General features: G+C 36.4%; 1 protein-coding gene across 1 annotated transcript; it reads left to right on the top strand.

The window, feature by feature from the left end:
• The first annotated feature begins 14,795 nt into the window (after nucleotides 1-14,795).
• Nucleotides 14,796-15,679, top strand: LOC120090640 (uncharacterized mitochondrial protein AtMg00820-like). The gene is made up of 2 exons (XM_039048360.1): nucleotides 14,796-15,113; nucleotides 15,485-15,679. Exons 1-2 carry the CDS (start codon nucleotides 14,796-14,798, stop codon nucleotides 15,677-15,679), a joined length of 513 nt encoding a protein of 170 aa, XP_038904288.1.
• Nucleotides 15,680-17,900: the final 2,221 nt, after the last annotated feature.

The following is a 17,900-nucleotide window of genomic DNA, read 5'->3' as shown; positions in this document are numbered from 1 at the left end:
TACTAAATTATAAGTCAAAATTCAAAACTAGGAATTTAGAAAGTCTTCAAATTGCCTTAAATATCTCTTCTAGAAGACGAAAAAGTAGATATGCACGTTTGACAAGGTTTGACATCACATTTCCCCATGCAGTGCACACTTGACAACATTTTCTTCACAAAATCTGCACACTCTTTTTGACCACCATGTCATCTTCCAAACTATAGGACTTTTTCCCTACCAACTTCATGTCATTCTCTTCTCGACTCATTGAACTAACATTATATAAAACTTTGATCTCAAAATTATTTTTCGGTTTCTTGTGAATTTACTAGTTTTTGAAGATGTAGTGTGAATGCCTCTTGAATCTTCTTTGTCTTGATTCTTGTAATTGGTCCTTTAGGTACATGAAATGGTTCAATGGTTGAATTCATATCATCCCCCCTTTCTTTAAAAGGATTTGTCCTCAAATCAAGGTCTTCATTCCCTACATCAAAAGGAGTCAAATCAGCCACATTGAAAGTAGAACTTACGTTGTACTCACCTCGAAGATCCAATTTGTAGGCATTATCATTTATCCGCTCTATCACTTGAAATAGACCATCTCCTCTTGGTTGAAGTTTAGACATCCTTTGATCTAGAAACCTTTCCTTTCGTAGATGTACCCAAACCCAATCACTGGGTTTAAAAATCATTTTCTTTCTCCCTTGGTTCTTGCTATTAACAAGCTTTTGATTCTTCTTTTCAATCCTTTCTTTGACTTCTTTATGCAAATTTTAGATGTATTCTGCTCTTGAAACAGCTGCATCACTAGTAAACATTAATGTGGCAAGGGTGACAAATATAACGGAGTTAATGGATTAAAGCCATACACAACCTCAAAAGGTGAACAATGAGTGGTGCTATGTATTGCTCTATTGTAAGAAAACTCTACAAAAGGTAGAGCATCCTCCCAAGACTTGAGATTTTTAGACATTAATGACCTAAGCAAAGTTCCTAATGTTCTATTAACCACCTCAATTTGCCCATCGGTTTGTGGGTGACAAGTTGTTGAAAACAAAAACTTAGTTCCCAACTTACCCCACAAAACTTTCCAAAAATGACTTAAAAATTTTGCATCGTTATCACTAACAATGGTCTTAGGAATTCCATGCAATCTAACCACTTCCCTAAGGAAAAGATTAGCTATGTTAGTAGCATCATCTGTTTTATTACATGGTATGAAATGTGCCATTTTACTAAACTTATCAACTACCACAAAAAATGCTATCATGATGTCTCCTAGTCTTTGGTAGTCCTAAAACAAAATCCATGCTAATGTCAACCCAAGGTTCACTAGAAACATCTAAAGGTGTGTAAAGACCATGTGGTTGTGTCTTAGACTTAGCCTCCTTACATTTGAAACATTGTTTGCACATTTTATTCACATCCTTTCTCATTTTCGACCAATAAAAATGTTCAGCCAACATGTTATATGTTTTAAATTCCCCAAAATGCCCCATTAATCCTCCCCCATGAGCTTCCTTCACAAGCAACACTCGCATGGAACACTTAGGAAAACAAAGTTTTCCTTTCTTAAAAAGCATTTCATCAAACACAATATAATCATGCACGTTTTTCCCTTCTAAACATTGAATATACACATCATAAAATTCAGATGTTTCTACTTTGTACAAATCAATCATGTGTTTAAAACCAAGAATTTTTGCACTAAGGGAAGAAAATAATGCATACCTTCTTGATAATGCATAAGCCACCACATTATCCTTACCTTTCTTGTAATGAATGACATATGGAAATGTCTCAATGAACTCTACCCATTTAGCATGCCTCTTGTTCAACTTTGTTTGGCTTTTGAGGTGCTTCAAGCTTTCATGATCCGTATGGATGAAAAACTCTTTTGGCCACAAGTGATGTTGCCAAACTTGCAAAACCTTACAAGTGCATGTAATTCCTTATCATATGTGGGGTAGCTAAGTTGTGCTCCATTTAGCTTCTCACTAAAGAACATGATGGCCTTATTTCTTGCATCAAAACAGCTCCAATCCCTATCCCACTTGCATCACATTCAATTTCAAAAGATTTGGTCAAAGTTAGGTAAAGCAGGACAAGGTGCATTAGTCAATTTATCTTTCAATTCATTGAATGCATTTTCTTTCTTTCTTTCCATTCAAATTTTCACATTCTTTTTAATAAGTTCATTCAATTGGAGGCTATGCTACTGGAATCCTTAATAAACCTTCTATAAAAACTAGCCAAACCATGAAAATACTCACCTCGGTTGCATTGGTGGGTGTTGGCCACTCTCGAATAGCTTTGACATTTTCTTCATCAACTTTCGCTCCATCCTTTCCAACAATGAATCCTAAGAAACTTGGTCTAGCAAAAGCTACACTTTTGAAATTGGCATAAAGCTTTTCTTCTCTAAGTTTAAGGAAAGTTGTCTTGACATGCAACATATGTTCATTCAAATTTTTAGAGCAAACAAGATATAATCAAAGTATACCACAACAATTTTCCAATTATTCTCTCAAAACAAGACTCATCAATCTCATAAAAGTACTTAGTGTATTGGTAAGACAAATGACATAACAAGCCACTCATAAAGACCAAATTTTGTTTTGAAAGCCATTTTCCACTCATCTCCCACATGCATTCGAATTTGATGGTAACCACTTTTTAAGATCAATTTTTGAAAACAGTTTTGTACCATGTAATTCATCTAGCATGTCATCCAATCTAGGAATAGGATGTCGATACTTACCGTTATTTTTTTTTGAATGGCTCGACAATCAACACACATCCTCTATGTTCCATCTTCTTGGGCACTAAAATTACTGGAACCGAACAAGGACTCATGCTTTCTTGAACATAACCTTTATCCATGAGTTCTTCCACTTGCTTTTGAAATCCTTGGCCTCGATTGGATTGGTCCTGTATGCGCCATATTTGGAAGCGTTGCCCAGGTATGAAGTCAATTTTGTGCTCAATTCCTCTTAAAGGAGGTAGACCCGTAGGTGCATCTTCATGTGGAAACATGTCATTAAATTCCTGCAAAAGAGATTTAAAAGCACTAGGCAAACCATCATTAGAGTTAGTTCAGTTACTAAACTCATTCCTTTGCACATAAGTACAAAGTTGGTGCTTCGAATGACAACATATTCCTCTCTTCCCCCTTTTCATAACCAAACTCACACTCTTTATTTTTTTCCTCAAAATCACTCTTTTTTCTCTCTTGGTTTTCACTCACCTTTTGCCCCTCACTTTTCTCTTTTTTTCCGCTCTTCTCCTTTAACTTACTTTCTTCTCTCCTCTCTTTATCCTCAAATTCTTTCTTTTTTTTCTAATTTCACTTGATCGCATTGTACTTCATATGGAGATAATGGAAGCAAAAGTTAAACTTCTTCCATCAAAGTAAATGTGTACTTGTTCAACAAACCATCATATTGTGACTTCTCTATCATATTGCCAAGGTCGGCCCAATAACATATCACCCGCATGCATAGGTACTACATCGCAAAGAACCTCATCCTTATATCTTCCCAAAGTAAAAGAAATAAGAACTTGGGAGTTTACCTTCAATTCTCCTTTGTTTGTTAATCATTGAAGTTTATATGGTTTTGGATGTGGATGAGTAGCGAGCTGGAGTCTTTTTACAAGAAAACTACTTATTACATTTGTGCAACTTCCACTATCAATCACCAAGCTATATGGGGTTCTGTCAATCAAGCACCTTGTGTGAAATAAGTTCTCCCTTTGATCTTCAACTTTCTCCTCCTTAATTTGCACATTAAGTACTCTTCTTGCAACTAAGGATATGCAGTTACCTTCTTCAATGTACTCATCATCAAAGGCTTCGGATTCTTCCTCAAGGTTGCCACCTTATTTATCACATTCATTTTCTGAATCAATAATTTCATTTCTTATGACCATGACTTTTTTCATGTGCCCAAATCCTTTGCACTTCCAACATTGAATGGAACTAGATTTCTCTTTTTCCTCCTTTGAAGCTTCATCCTTTTAGTATAGGTGCTCCCGGCTTCCACTCTTTTAGGAGCCACAAACTTCCTTTTTGCTTCACTCCTATTCACAAAACCATCCTTGTTCCAAACATTAGAATTTGAAAAGGTATTAGCTTTAGAATTATACCTCTTGGAATGTTTCTTTTCTTCTCTCAACTGTTCTTCAATTTTGATTGCATAATGATACATATCTTCCAAGTATAGTTTTGGATATCTATCAACGATATGAGCAATTTCTCAATTTAAACCTCCAAAGAATCTAGACATGGTGTTTTCTCCTTCTTCTCGAATATTTGCTCATTCTATCAAATTTTCCATCTCTTGATAATATTCAACTACATTTTTTGTTCCCTGTCTCAAAACTTGCAATTTATTTCTCAAATCTCTTTCATAATGTTTTGGAACATACCTCTTTCTCATGGCTTCTTTAAGTTCTTCCCAAGTTTCAATGGGATCCTCTTCTTTCCTCCTTCTCTCGGAGTTGAGATGTTGATACCAATTTTTTGCATGGTTAGTGAATTCGGCAATGACACGTCTCATCTTCTTATTCTCATTGAATGTGTTGCAATCAAACACATGTTCTATCTTCCTTTCCATTCCAAGTATGCCTCCGCATCCGATGTTCCACAAAATGGTGGAATTTTGAGCTTGACTCCACTATCTCTATCTTCATGGATTCTTTCTCCTCGTCTAGGGTGCATATTATTTCTTCCTCTTCCTCTCATGTTTCCTCTTCCTCCAATTTGTCTTTCTTGTTCAACTAAGTCAATTACTCCCTCATCTTCTTGTAAGACCTTTTGTTGTTGTGCCCTTCTTTCTTGCCTATCTTCCCTCATCATTTCCATCATGTCTTGAATGGCTTGAAGAATAGCCATAATAGTATCTTGTACTTGTGATACTCCTTCACCCTGTGACATTTTAAAGTTAGTAATAAAAGGACCTCACCACACTTGTCACCAATTTCACTCAAGAACACTTGTGTTTATCACTCAAGGGTAGGCTTTTGGTACTAGGTCAAAGATGTAAGGGTTGACTTATATTTTTGGTGCAATCTCACTAAAAGTTTGAAAAAAACCAATTCAAAATGATCAACTCTCACAAACTAAAACTAGAGTAACTAAACTTAGGCTAAAAATAAAACAAATCTGGATTTTTTTTCTCAAATGAATGACAAGAAACTTTCATGTGCTTTGGATCTTTGATTTCTTTTCTTCTTCTTTTTTTTCTTTTTTTTTGCTAATGTTTTTTTTTTTTTTTTTGCTGACTTTTTTTTCTTTATGATCCAAGCTGATTTGAAGAAGTTTTGAAGACAAGTTGTAGTATGTCTTGTTACAAAATGTAAGCAAATGCTGTGGAGAAAAAAAATTGAAATAAAATAAATTAAAATAAAGTAAAGATAACACCTCTAAAGTCGGCCAAGAACGATGAACAAATACTCTGATACCAAATGATAAGCGTCCGCGATGCTTGTTGGATGCAAAGCTAGAGGTCCTTCTAGGATCCTTGCAAATACTCACAAAGAAAACTACTTAGATCGAACTTAGAATCTATGATGGTCACTCTTAGATCCTAAGACAACTCACTCCAGAATTAGCTTGATCAAGACTAATTCAATGAATTGATTTAAATATCAAATCTAAAGCAAGATTTGAAAGAGAAAGACAACACCAAATGGTTGAATAAACACAAGTTTTTTACTATCAATAATCTGAGTCTTGAAGAACATTACAAGCCTTTTTATAGGCCAAATGGTCATGGATAGACCAAGAAACTCAAAAGCCATTCAAATACAATTAATTGCAAATTGTAGAAAATAACACCTAGAAACTTGAAACTTAATTGCATACTAAATTATAAGTCAAAATGCAAAACTAGGAATGTAGAAAGTCTTCAAATTGCCTTAAATATCTCCTCTAGAAGGCGGCAAAGTAGATATGCACGTTTGACAAAATTTGACATCACATTTCCCCATGCATTGCACACTTGATAGCATTTTCTTCACAAAATCTGCACACTTTTTTTGACCACCATGTCATCTTCCAAACTATAGGACTTTTCACGTGTCATCTTCATGTCATTCTCTTCTTAACTCATTGAACTAACATTATATAAAACCTTGGTCTCAAAATTATTTGTCGGTTCTTGTGAATTTGCTAGTTTTTGAAAATGTAGTGTGAATGCCTCTTGAATCTTCTTTGCCTTACTTCTTATAATTGGTCCTTTAGGTACATGCAATGATTCAATGGTTGAATTCATATCACTCATAGGCTTTGATCTGGTCTTTGGGCCTAACCCTTAGGCCCTATTAATTGGACTTGGGTCGGACCTTTGGGTTCTATTAATTGGACTTGGGCCGGACCTTTGGGTTCTATTAATTGGACTTGGGTCTGACCTTTGGGCCCTATTAATTGAATTTTGGCCTATTTTGGCATTTTAAGCCCAAATTAAGTCCACATTTGGGCGTAACTAGACCAATGCCCAAATTATCGTCATTATTAATGCGCTCTCCTCTGTTTTGAGGATCTATGGCTTGGAACTCCCGCTGAAATTGCACGACCACAATTTCGAAGGTTCCAAACTGGACCAAACTCTCACTTTCTTCATAACATATGATTGGTGCCAACACACTTGGAGTTACCGTCACTGCAGCATGATTTGTTTAGACCACCTCATCTAGATCCAACTCTATTTTTCTCTCGTGGGCCAACTTGAAGATCAACTCTTTCAATACAAAACATTTTTCAACTGGGTGGCTAACGACCCTATGATACTTGCAGTAATTTGGATGAGACTTTGTCAGCTTGTTCCGACCGTTTACATTCTAGTAGCTGGATAAGGTGGCTCTCCAACAGTTGCAGCATATCCGCAACATCGGAGTCGGGGAATGGATAGACTTTTTCCTATCGCTTCTTCAGAGTTAGGTGACGTCTTTCGCCTCCTTCGTCTTTCTTTTCCATCTTCTTCTCTTTCCCTTTTTGGCGATGCTTAGCTCCATGTCGTGGGTGCGAGTCGCCAATTCTTCAAAGGTACGGGGCTTTATTCCCTGTAGGATATAGAGGAGTCCCCAGTGCATACCTCGAGTGCACATTTCTATGGCAGATAATTTGGTGAGTCGGTCTTTCCAGTCCAGACTCAGAGCCCTCAATCAGTTGATATAGTCGATGACTGGCTCGTCTTTCTGCTGCTTGCTGTTCGTCAACTCCATCATGCTAACGGTGCGTCTAGTGCTATAGGAGCGATTCAAGAATTCCATTTCAAGCTGTTCCCAGTTGTTGATCACCTCAGGCTCTAAGTCTATGTACCAGTAAAAAACGTTTCCTTTTAGGGTTTTGATGAATTGTTTGACTAGCAGATCTCCCCTTGTTCCCGCATTCTCGCATGTTTCTACGAAGTGGGCGATATGTTGCTTTGGGTTTCCCTTTCTGTCGAACGGCTGGAACTTTGGGAGTTGATACCCTGCAGGCATTCTCAAGTTGTCAATCCTCTGGGTGTATGACTTGGAATACATGAAGGAAGTCTGAGTCGGGCCTCCATACTGAGCCCTTATGGAGGTCATGATCATGTCTTGCAGTTGTTGGACCGATAGAGAGGCCACCCAAATGACTGTTGCAACTAGTTTTCTTGTAGCACGGTCTTTCCTTTGTCATTTGCTTTCACCGTAGGTGCTTGGCTTGATTCAGCAGCCTTTCAAGACTGCATCTGTTCTCTCAGGATAGTGATCTCATGGCCTCACTCTTCGATGGCTTTCATCAGAAAGTTGATCTTCCTTTTCATCTCTGCCATGGCCGCTTCAGCGTAACATCCAACACAAATTTGATAATCTTAACATCCAACACAGAAGAGAGGAAGAAACAGAAGAGAGGAAGAAGGAGGAGATGTATTTAAAATCCAACACAAATTTCTACCTTTGAAGAGACAAGTTTTTCTATTTTTATTTTTTTTCAAAAGAAAAAAATGGAATTTGAGAGTTATGCCATAAAGCCCCTGTTTTAAAGATGACAGTAGCTAGCTTTGAAGATGACCCGGTCCTGCCCCTCCTTATCCCAATTCCAATTCGCCCATCTCATCCGTTATTGTTTTTTGGTCCGGTTCCATTCCCCATCGGACCCGCAATCGGGCTAAAAAATAGTAACATCGTCTCCCCTTCTCGCCCGGTCCCGCCCCGTCCCGGCCAATCCCGTCCTCTTTCTTGGTTACACCCCACTTTCGCCCCCTTTCCAGTCCCAAATCCCCACACCACATCCATCCAAAGCCAATAAGAAGATAAGGTTTCTTTTAAAAGTGTGATTAAAATATTTCAATGGGAATGGGAGGCATCAACGGGTTGACCTCCTATATTTGATAATCTTATTATAAATTTCTCATATGTTTTTATTTATACTTTCAACTTTAATTTCTTTTCTTTTCGTTTGTTTATTATTCCAATACTTATATCATGAATAAATAAATTTGTTAAAGATGTCAATAAATACTTTCCATTCAAAATAATTAGGATGGAATAATTATAAATGTAATTTTAAAATGAGGAAAAATTCAAATCTAAATATTAGGTTTAAAAATTGCATAACAAGTTAAATTCTAACCATTTTTTTATTTTGACAGTCACTTAGTAATTTGAAGATAATTTTAATTATTTGATCAAATCTAATCCTACTTGATTAGTTAAAATCACCCTTTTAAATATGTTAATTTAAACCTATTTCCAAATTTCAAGAAATTAGACTCTCGCTTTAAAAAAAATGTTTATCATTAAACAAATTTTAAATGCAATCAAATTTTTTAGTTCATGCGACCAATAAAAAAAATTCTTTAATATAAGTTTATTCAATGTTTCGTTCTCATACAAATAATTTAGGAAAAACAAACTAAAAATTAAACTAAGAGCATATAATTTTAAATATTGGTCTTAGGGAGAGAAAAATTGCACAAACTTTTAATAATATGCCTATTTTTGTTATTAATACTAAATTTGCAACACTTTTGTACTCATTTACCTATCTATAAATTTATTTTTAAGATACACAATTGAAAATTTTATAATGCAAAATTAACTTCTATGTTACGTCTGAAAATCATTTTTTCTAAAAAGTGACAATAGTAATTTTAATAATAGACTAACCATATTTTAAATTTAGATTTGACTATTTTGGATGGTTCTTGAAAATTTACAACTAAGGAAAAAAATCTCCATATCTTTTAATACCAAGGGTTACATTTTTGTAATTAAATAAAAGACTTAACATGAAAGACACCTTAAATAGTGAGTTTTTGAGACCTTTCTCTATAACAAGAAGCCAAACAAAAAAACTAGGCTGACTATAATTTCAATACAACAGTTACACATGCAAACTAAAAAAACCCAAAGAAATACATTCACATGCATGTAATGAAAATAAACAAATAAAAATATTTGTCAAATGTAAAAGGAATAAGGAAAGCATCGTCATAAGAGAATTGAGAATGTACAAAGTTCGGTTATATTAATGTTAACTATTTATTAATATCCAATATAATATATAGTTAACATTAACAAACATGTTAAGTCATATCATTAATTAAGATTAATCTTGAATAGCTTTCTTTCTCAAATATCTTTATTGTTATTCGGTTACATAACTATATTTATTTGACACATTTATGGTGTAAAGAGGTTTTAGTTATTCACTTAAATTTATACACATTTAAATTAATACAAATAATTTAGAGAAAAATAAAGTAACAATTAAAATTAAGAGCATATAAAATTTAAATAATGATCTTAGAGAGAGAGAAAAATTCAATAGTATGCCATTTTTTTTTTTTTGTAATTAATACTAAATTTGCAATAATTTCGTATTCATTTACCAATCTATAATTTTATTTTTAATGAACAAAAATGAAAATTTTTTTAAAATACAAAATTAACTTCTATGTTATATTGTGGAAATTATTTTTCTAAAAGATTTGACTATTTTAGATGGTTCTTGAAAATTTATAACTAGGCAAAAAAAAAATCTACATAATTCAACAAAATTCACCAAAATATCTTCTAACAACAATTCAAGCGTTACATTTTTTTTAATTAAATAAAAGACTCTAAAAAGTGAGTTTTGGGGACCTTTATCTATAACAAGAAGACAAACAAAAAAACTAAAATAATTATAATTTGGTTTAATGTTTAATAGTTACACATGCAAACTCAAAAATAAGAGATACATTCATAAGCATGTAATGAAATAAATAATGATAAAAAAAAGGCAAACAAAACAAAAATATCAATCAGATGTAAAAAGAATAAGGAAACTATCATAAAAAAAAAAAAATTGAGAATGTACAAAGTTTGTTTACGAATATTTTTTTTCTATTATAATTGGGAATCAACAAACAAAATTTTGTAAAAGAAATCATGAAGTTATAAAATATTTATGTTTGATTGTGTCGTAACTTAGTCTCATCATTGGGCTGAACCGAGTCGACCCAATCCAAAGAATCAAAGGCAGAGGCTTGGTCCAAGCCCTACAGACCTCGAGCACTATTTGGGCCAGGTTTGGGCCAGCCCAACCACTTAAACATAAACTCATAGCCCAATCCATGAACCTTACTCGATGGGCCAAAATTGGATTGGCTTGGACTAGTCATTTGGATCGGGCTTGAATTGGCCTTTTGAATAACTTATTAAATTTTTTTTTTAATTTTAATCTTAAAAATTTTTTAAACTTGAAAACTTACTTATAGAGTATAGAATCACCTCCTCCAAATTTTTCAATGTGGAATAAGAATAGATGGATTATTTATGGTTCACTTTCCAACTCCCATTGAACTACACTACACACACATTTATATATTTTGTTCTCTTTTGCAACTCAATTTCTTTTGTTTCTTCTTAATTCTTACTCTCACACAAAGAAAACAATTTAATCAATGAGAAAATTACATTTTCCTCAAACAAAATTACAAAAAAAATGACAAAAAAAATAAAAATAAATGATGAATAAAAAAATCAAACTAATGCTTATATTATTTATTGATTGCATTATATTTGAGAAATTATTGCATCATTATAATATGAGTACATCCCAATTGATAAATGAGTGTCACGTTCTGCTGAAGAATATAACAAATTTTCCATTTGTTTTTCTGCATTTTTTTCTTCAGCTTTAGGTTCCACTATTTGGTGGTTAATTGTGTATTTTCTCTTTCATGGTTGTTATGTTGAACTATTGATTCTTTACCATGTGGCATTTTATATATTAATAAATAGCGCTAAATGACGAGCTAGACCCATTGCGAAAGGCCGATTGTCTTAATCCGTTTCTTCTATCGTTTATTCTCTCTACCTATCGTACAGCTAATTACTTCTATCGTCTACATCCTATTGTGTACTCTCCATCGTGTACACTCTCAACCCAATCGTCTACATCCTATCATGTACTCTCCATCGCCTACACACTCAACCCAATCATGCAGTCTCCTACCCTATCGTCTACACTCTCACCTCTATCGTGTAGACGCTTGCCCTATCGTTTAAATATTTGTCAATGATCATTTAGATATTTGACAACGATCGTCTAGACTTTTGACAATGATCGTTTACCCTTCACCTCTCAATGATCGTTTAATCTTTGACAACAATCGTTTAGCCTTCTCGTCTTCCTATCTCTTTCATGGTATCAGAGCTCTAAAGCATCCTGCCCTTCTTCATGGCGTCGAGCTGGGGAACATCTGAAGAAAACTCTACCTTACCAGTGACATTAAACCCAGGTATCTACTCAACTTCTACCTCCGACCACCATATCTATATCTTCTTCGTCGTTTACCCCACTTGCAACTCAGCGTGCCCCTCCCCCTGCTCGAAATCCTTTCTACCCTCCGCAATATGGCCCTCCACCACCACCCCTTCACCCTCCCTATGCCAGTTTTCCCAACCATCCTTCTTTTTAAAATCAGATACCGATTAATCCTTTCCCTACTCTCCCATCCTCACTATCCCCTGTCGCAAACTTCCCTCATATGTCCCAATCCCTCACTGTCAAACTAAATGATTCGAACTACCTTATCTGGAAGAATCAGCTTCTCAACCTTATCATGGGCTATGGCCTTGAAAGCTTCATCGACGGTACCTATCCCCAGCCACCAAAATACCTCGACCCTCAGCAAACTTAACTCAATCCTCATTTCTCTTATTGGCAGAAGTGCAATCGCACGATTATGAGTTGGTTTTACTCCTCCCTCAACGAAGACAAAATGGGAGAAATTGTCAGATATGAATCCGCACTGAAAATTTGGGAAGCATTCCGAACAGTCTATGAATCCTCTTCAATAGCCCAAATGGGTTTGCGCTCTCAACTTTAAAAGATACGAAAGGATGGCATCAGCGTCGCTCAATACCTTGCTAAGATCAAAGACATTGCCGACAAATTTGCTGCTATTGGAGAAACATTGTCTTATCGTGATCATCTTGCATACATTCTTGAAGGTCGCGGCAATGAATACAATCCGTTCGTGACCTCCATTCAAAACAGAACTGATCGCCCATCTATCGTCGATGTCCGCAACCTCCTCATCGCATATGACTGTCAGCTAGAATCTCAGTCTGCTATGGACCAACTTCAACAAATACAAGCCAATGTCGCCCATCTCTCACTACAACCTCGACGTCCTCACTGGCCGCAAACTACCAGGTCATCTTTCCGACCTCCTCCATCTCTTCCAAGTATTCTTCCTAACCCTTCTTTCTCTGTTGTGACTACCATAAATTATACGTCTCATAGACCACCCATCCGAGCTCAACGACCAACCACCCATCAACCATCCCAATCCTCCAATCGGCCACAATGTTAAATCTGCAACAAGTTTGGCCATACAACACTATCATGCTACAATATCGACAATCCAAAATACAGAACCATTCAACATCCCCAAGCCCATTTTGCTCAAGCAACACCAACCCCAACTCAGCCGTTAGCCTATATTGCTACTCCCCCTATTCCAACAACAAGTCATCCCGATGAAGGCTGGTATATGGATTCTGGAGCTACTCATCATATGACCCCTGACCTGTCCAACATCCAACAGCCTGCCTCTTATTATAGTGGTGAACAAGTTGTCATGGGAAACCGTAAGTCCCTTCCCATCTCTCACACCGGTTCCTCCTCCTTTCTTTCCACTACATCTCGTACTCTGATTTACCTACACTCTATTCTTTACACACCTTCAATATCTCAAAATCTAATTAGCATCTGTTGTTTATGTTATGATAATAATACTTATGTTGAGTTTTTCCATGACTCCTTTGTTGTGAAAAACCTTCTAACCAAGAATCCACTCCTCCGAGGCACACTTGATTGTGGCTTGTAAAAGCTCTCTGTCAATCCATCTACTACACGATCATTCAATTCCTCATCTCATCCAACTGCCTTCATCTTAGCACTCACAGACTTCTCCTTGTAGCACCGTCGCTTAGGACACCCCTCCCCTCCAGTAGTTCAATCTGTTTTGTCAAAATGCAAACTGAAGTACAAAAATAATTCGGATGTATCAGTTTGTGAACACTGTCAAATGGCCAAGAGCCATCGTTTACCTTTTCAATCTTCTAATTCTCATCCACCCTCTCCCTTTGATATAATGTATGTCGATCTATGGGGTCCTTCCCCGATCAATTCAGTAAATGGAGATAGATATTTCTTGCTATTTATTGATGCTTTCCCTCGCTTTACTTGGATCTATACAATGAAAGAAAAATATGAAGTTCTCCCCTGTTTTCTTAAGTTCCATGCTATGATTTCAAATCAGTTTTCTATTACTATTAAATCAATCCAAACTGATGGAGGAGGGGAGTTCAGAGCTCTATCACCTACTCTAGACAAAATTGGCATAATTCATCGTGTATCTTTTTCCTTACACACCCCAACAAAATGGCACTATCGAACGAAAGAACAGTCATATCATTGAAGTTGGTCTAACCATGCTTGCTTATTCCTCTGTTCCACATAGCTTCTGGCTCTTTGCTTTCCACACCGCCATCTACCTTATCAACCGACTACTTACACCTCTCCTTGCAAACAAATCCCCCTATGAAACCTTATACTCCAAACTTCCTGATTATCAACTTCATAAAGTTTTCGGCTGCATCTATTTCCCATTCCTTCGACCGTTCAATGATAACAAAATCCAATGTAGGTCTCATCCATGCGTATTCTTAGGATACTCTTCCTTGCATAAAGGATATCTCTACCTTCATCGCACAACCGGTCGCATTTATGTCTCTCGGCATGTCATCTTCAATGAAACTGCTTTCTCTTTCCTTGATAACTCTTCATCAATCTCTTCTCCTTCACACTCTTCCTCTCAAGTCCTTTCCATTCCCATTCCAATCAGTCCTTCTCCCTTTCATCAGGTCACTGCCAGTTCTGAAGGTAACTATGTTCATCACCATCATTCCCTTCACCTACCTTCTTCTATACCATCCTCATCCTCCCAACCCACACCTACAACTACACCACCCAACCAACCACTCCCCATCTCCCCCAATCACCTGAACCATCCATAGAACCACCAACTCCCATTATTTCCTCTCCCTCACCACCACCCACCTCTACTCTCCCAACTCCCCCTGCTTCCCTACACCCCACCCTTCCCATCACCTCAGAACCAACGCCATCTCTACCTCTCACAACCAATGACCACCCCATGATTACACGGTCAAAGATGGACATTTTTAAGTTAAAGGTTTGGCTGTCCGAGGTTACTGACTTGGATAAAACAGAACCACGATCCTACAAGGAAGCTCTCCTTCATCCAAGCTGAAAACAAGCAATGCTTGAGGAATATGAAGCCCTCATCAGAAATAATACATGGTCCCTCACACCTCTGCCCCAGGATCGCAAGGTAATTGGCAGCAAATGGGTGTTCAAACTCAAACAAACTCCATCTGGTGAGATTGCTCGTTACAAGGCTCGTCTGGTTGCTCAAGGTTTCAACCAAGACTATAGCATCGATTACTTTGAGACCTTCAGTCCAGTTGTCAAGCCTACTACCATTCTACTTGTTCTGTCAATTGCTCTGTCTCAGAACTGGATCATTAGGCAACTTGACGTACACAATGCCTTCCTCAATGATGACTTATCTGAGGAAGTATACATCAAATAACCACCTGGTTTCATAAGTGATCAACACACTGATCATGTGTTACTTCTGCACAAGGCACTGTATGGCCTCAAGCAAAGTCCTCGAGCATGGTTCTCCAAGCTCAGCACCTGTCTGATACAATGGGGCTTCTCCAATGCAAAATCTGATACATCTATATTCATTTTTCGCAACTCACATACTTTGATTATCTTTCTTATCTATGTTGATGACATTATTGTAACTGGAAATAGTCCTACAACCATTCAACACTTCATTACTTGTTTAAACACTCAGTTTACACTTAAAGATCTCGGTGATCTATCTTTTTTCCTTGGCATTCAAGTTTTCACTCACCAGACCACTTACATTTGTCTCAGTCCAAGTACATCCACAGTCTTCTTGAACATATACAACTTACTGACTGCAAGCTAATTCACTCTTCAATGGCTGTTGGCATCTCGCTGTCCCTCACCGATGGTCAATCACTGGATAACCCCTCTGAATACAGAAGCCTAGTTGGTGCTCTCCAATTGTACACTGACCAGACCAGACATCAGCTTCAGTGTCAATAGGCTCTGTCAGTTCATGCACGCCCCAACCACTTCACATCTTCAAGTGGCCAAACGTCTCCTTCGGTACATCAAAGGCGCAACCAATCATGGTATTCTTCTAACCAAGTCCCCTGTTTTGGCCTTAACTTGCTACACAGATGCCGATTGGGCCAGTTGCCTGGATGACAGACGAAGCACGAGTGGGTTCTTTGTCTTTCTTGGTTCCAGCCTTATTTCATGGAGCTCATCTAAGCAAAAGCTCGTCTCTCGATCCAGTGCCGAATCAAAATATCGTGGTCTGTTAAATGCTACCGCTGAGTGGATCCAATCAGTTCTCACTAAAATTGGTGTCAATCGCATCTCCACCCCTCTACTGCTCTGTGACAACCTCAATGCTACATACAAGGCCGCCAATCCTGTGCTTCACAACCGGATGAAATATCTTGAGATTGATCTTCACTTCCTCAGAGAAAAGGCTGCTTCCAAACAGCTTTCAGTTAGATTCCTCCCCTCTAAGGATCAACTAGCCGACATCATGACAAAAGCCTTACCAAGTCCTCGCTTTCTCAATTTGAAAACCAAGCTTACAGTCGTGGCAGCTCCTCGTTCGCTTGCGGGGGGATGATAAATGAGTGTCACATTGTGCTGAAGAATATAACAAATTTTCCATTTGTTTTTTTGCATTTTCTTTCTTCAGCTTCAGGTTCCACTATTTGGTGGTTAATTGTGTATTTTCTCTTTCATGGTTGTTATGTTGGACCATTTCCATATGGCATTTTATATGTTAATTAATAGCGCTACACGACGAGCCAAACCCATCACGGAAGGCTGATCGTCTTAATCCATTTCTTTTATCGTTTATTCTCTCTACCTATCGTATAGTACTTCTATCGTCTATATCCTATCGTGTACACTCTCAACCCAATCGTCTACATTCTATCGTGTACTCCCCATCGCCTACACGATCAACCCAATCGTGCAGTCTCATACCCTATCGTCTACACTCTCACCTCTGTCGTGTAGACGCTTGTCCTATCCTTTAAATATTTTCCAACGATCGTTTAGATATTTGACAACGATCGTCTAGACTTTTGACAACAATTGTTTACCCTTCATCTCTCAACGATCGTTTAGCCTTCCCATCTTCCCATCTCTTTCACTAACTAGGTTGGCATCTACTCATTTGCATCATGTGTATTTTCCTCAAACAAAATAAAATAAATTAGATAACTTTAACTTCTCCCTCAATATAATGAAAATGAATATTCACTTAAATTATTTTTCCTCAGAACTGCAATTCTTAAATTCCTACACGTATGATTTCAATTTTTTTATTTCTTCAGTGATTTTTGCAATATACTCTTCTTCATGTATTCTTTTGTCCGCAATCCCCCATTCCTTTAAATATATTAATGCTTCAACTGTCGAAGGTGATAAGCTACTTCTTGTATATGATATAACTCTACCACCTACACTAAAAGTTGATTCTTATGCTACAGTTGACACAGGGATGGTTAGTATATCTCGTGTCATACGAGAGAGCACAAGATCAGTTTTTCATATAATTTCCACCAGTTCAAAATATTAAAAGGTTCTTGAGTATCTGAAGAAATTGTTGGTAAATCCATGTAAGTTTTCAAATCAAGAGCTTCAAAACTTTTTGAAGAATCAATTTTTTTTTTTTTTTTTTTCTATTTCGAAAGAAGCATGGCAACATTCAAATTTGAAGTTGAAAAACTATCCAGATTTATTGAAGTATGTGAAGTAGAAGGAGATGCACTAATGGAGGTAGTAGAATTATGTATGTTTTGCTTATAAGAATCATATATCTCAAATAATTTAGAATTAAATGAATTTATAATACTATTAATTTTATCGGTATTGCTATTAAACAATAAATCTAAGAATCCGTTTGGATTGATTTAAGAAAAAAGTATTTTTAAAAAACAAAAAAAAAACTCATTTTTATTTAAACACTTTTGACAAAAATTGATTAAAATACACTTAATAAGCTATTTTAAGTGATTGCCAAACACTCCATTTTCTTCCAAAATGACTCATTTTTTAAACTAAACACTTCAAATATATTTCAAACACACCCTAAATAAGTATAAAAAAAATGATTTCTATATCTAGGATAAAAAAAGATTCCAAGCAAAATGTAATATGTAAATCATCAAAATATTTAATTTTTTTTTTCATTTTTTCAATCACATATTTAAATAAATCTACATTTTAATAG

Source organism: Benincasa hispida, chromosome 11, assembly GCF_009727055.1.
Source record: "Benincasa hispida cultivar B227 chromosome 11, ASM972705v1, whole genome shotgun sequence".
Lineage (NCBI taxonomy): Eukaryota > Viridiplantae > Streptophyta > Magnoliopsida > Cucurbitales > Cucurbitaceae > Benincasa > Benincasa hispida.
Note: the sequence above shows the minus strand (reverse complement) of the source record. Positions and strands in the feature narration are given on the sequence as shown.

What these genes read in the sequence shown, in the direction of transcription:
- LOC120090640 (XM_039048360.1), top strand. Translation starts at nt 14,796, where the DNA reads ATGCTTGAGGAATATGAAGCCCTCATCAGAAATAATACATGGTCCCTC. An exon ending in ATGATGACTTATCTGAGGAA is followed by an intron (nt 15,114 to 15,484) that starts GTATACATCAAA and finishes CATTTGTCTCAG; the next exon opens with TCCAAGTACATCCACAGTCT.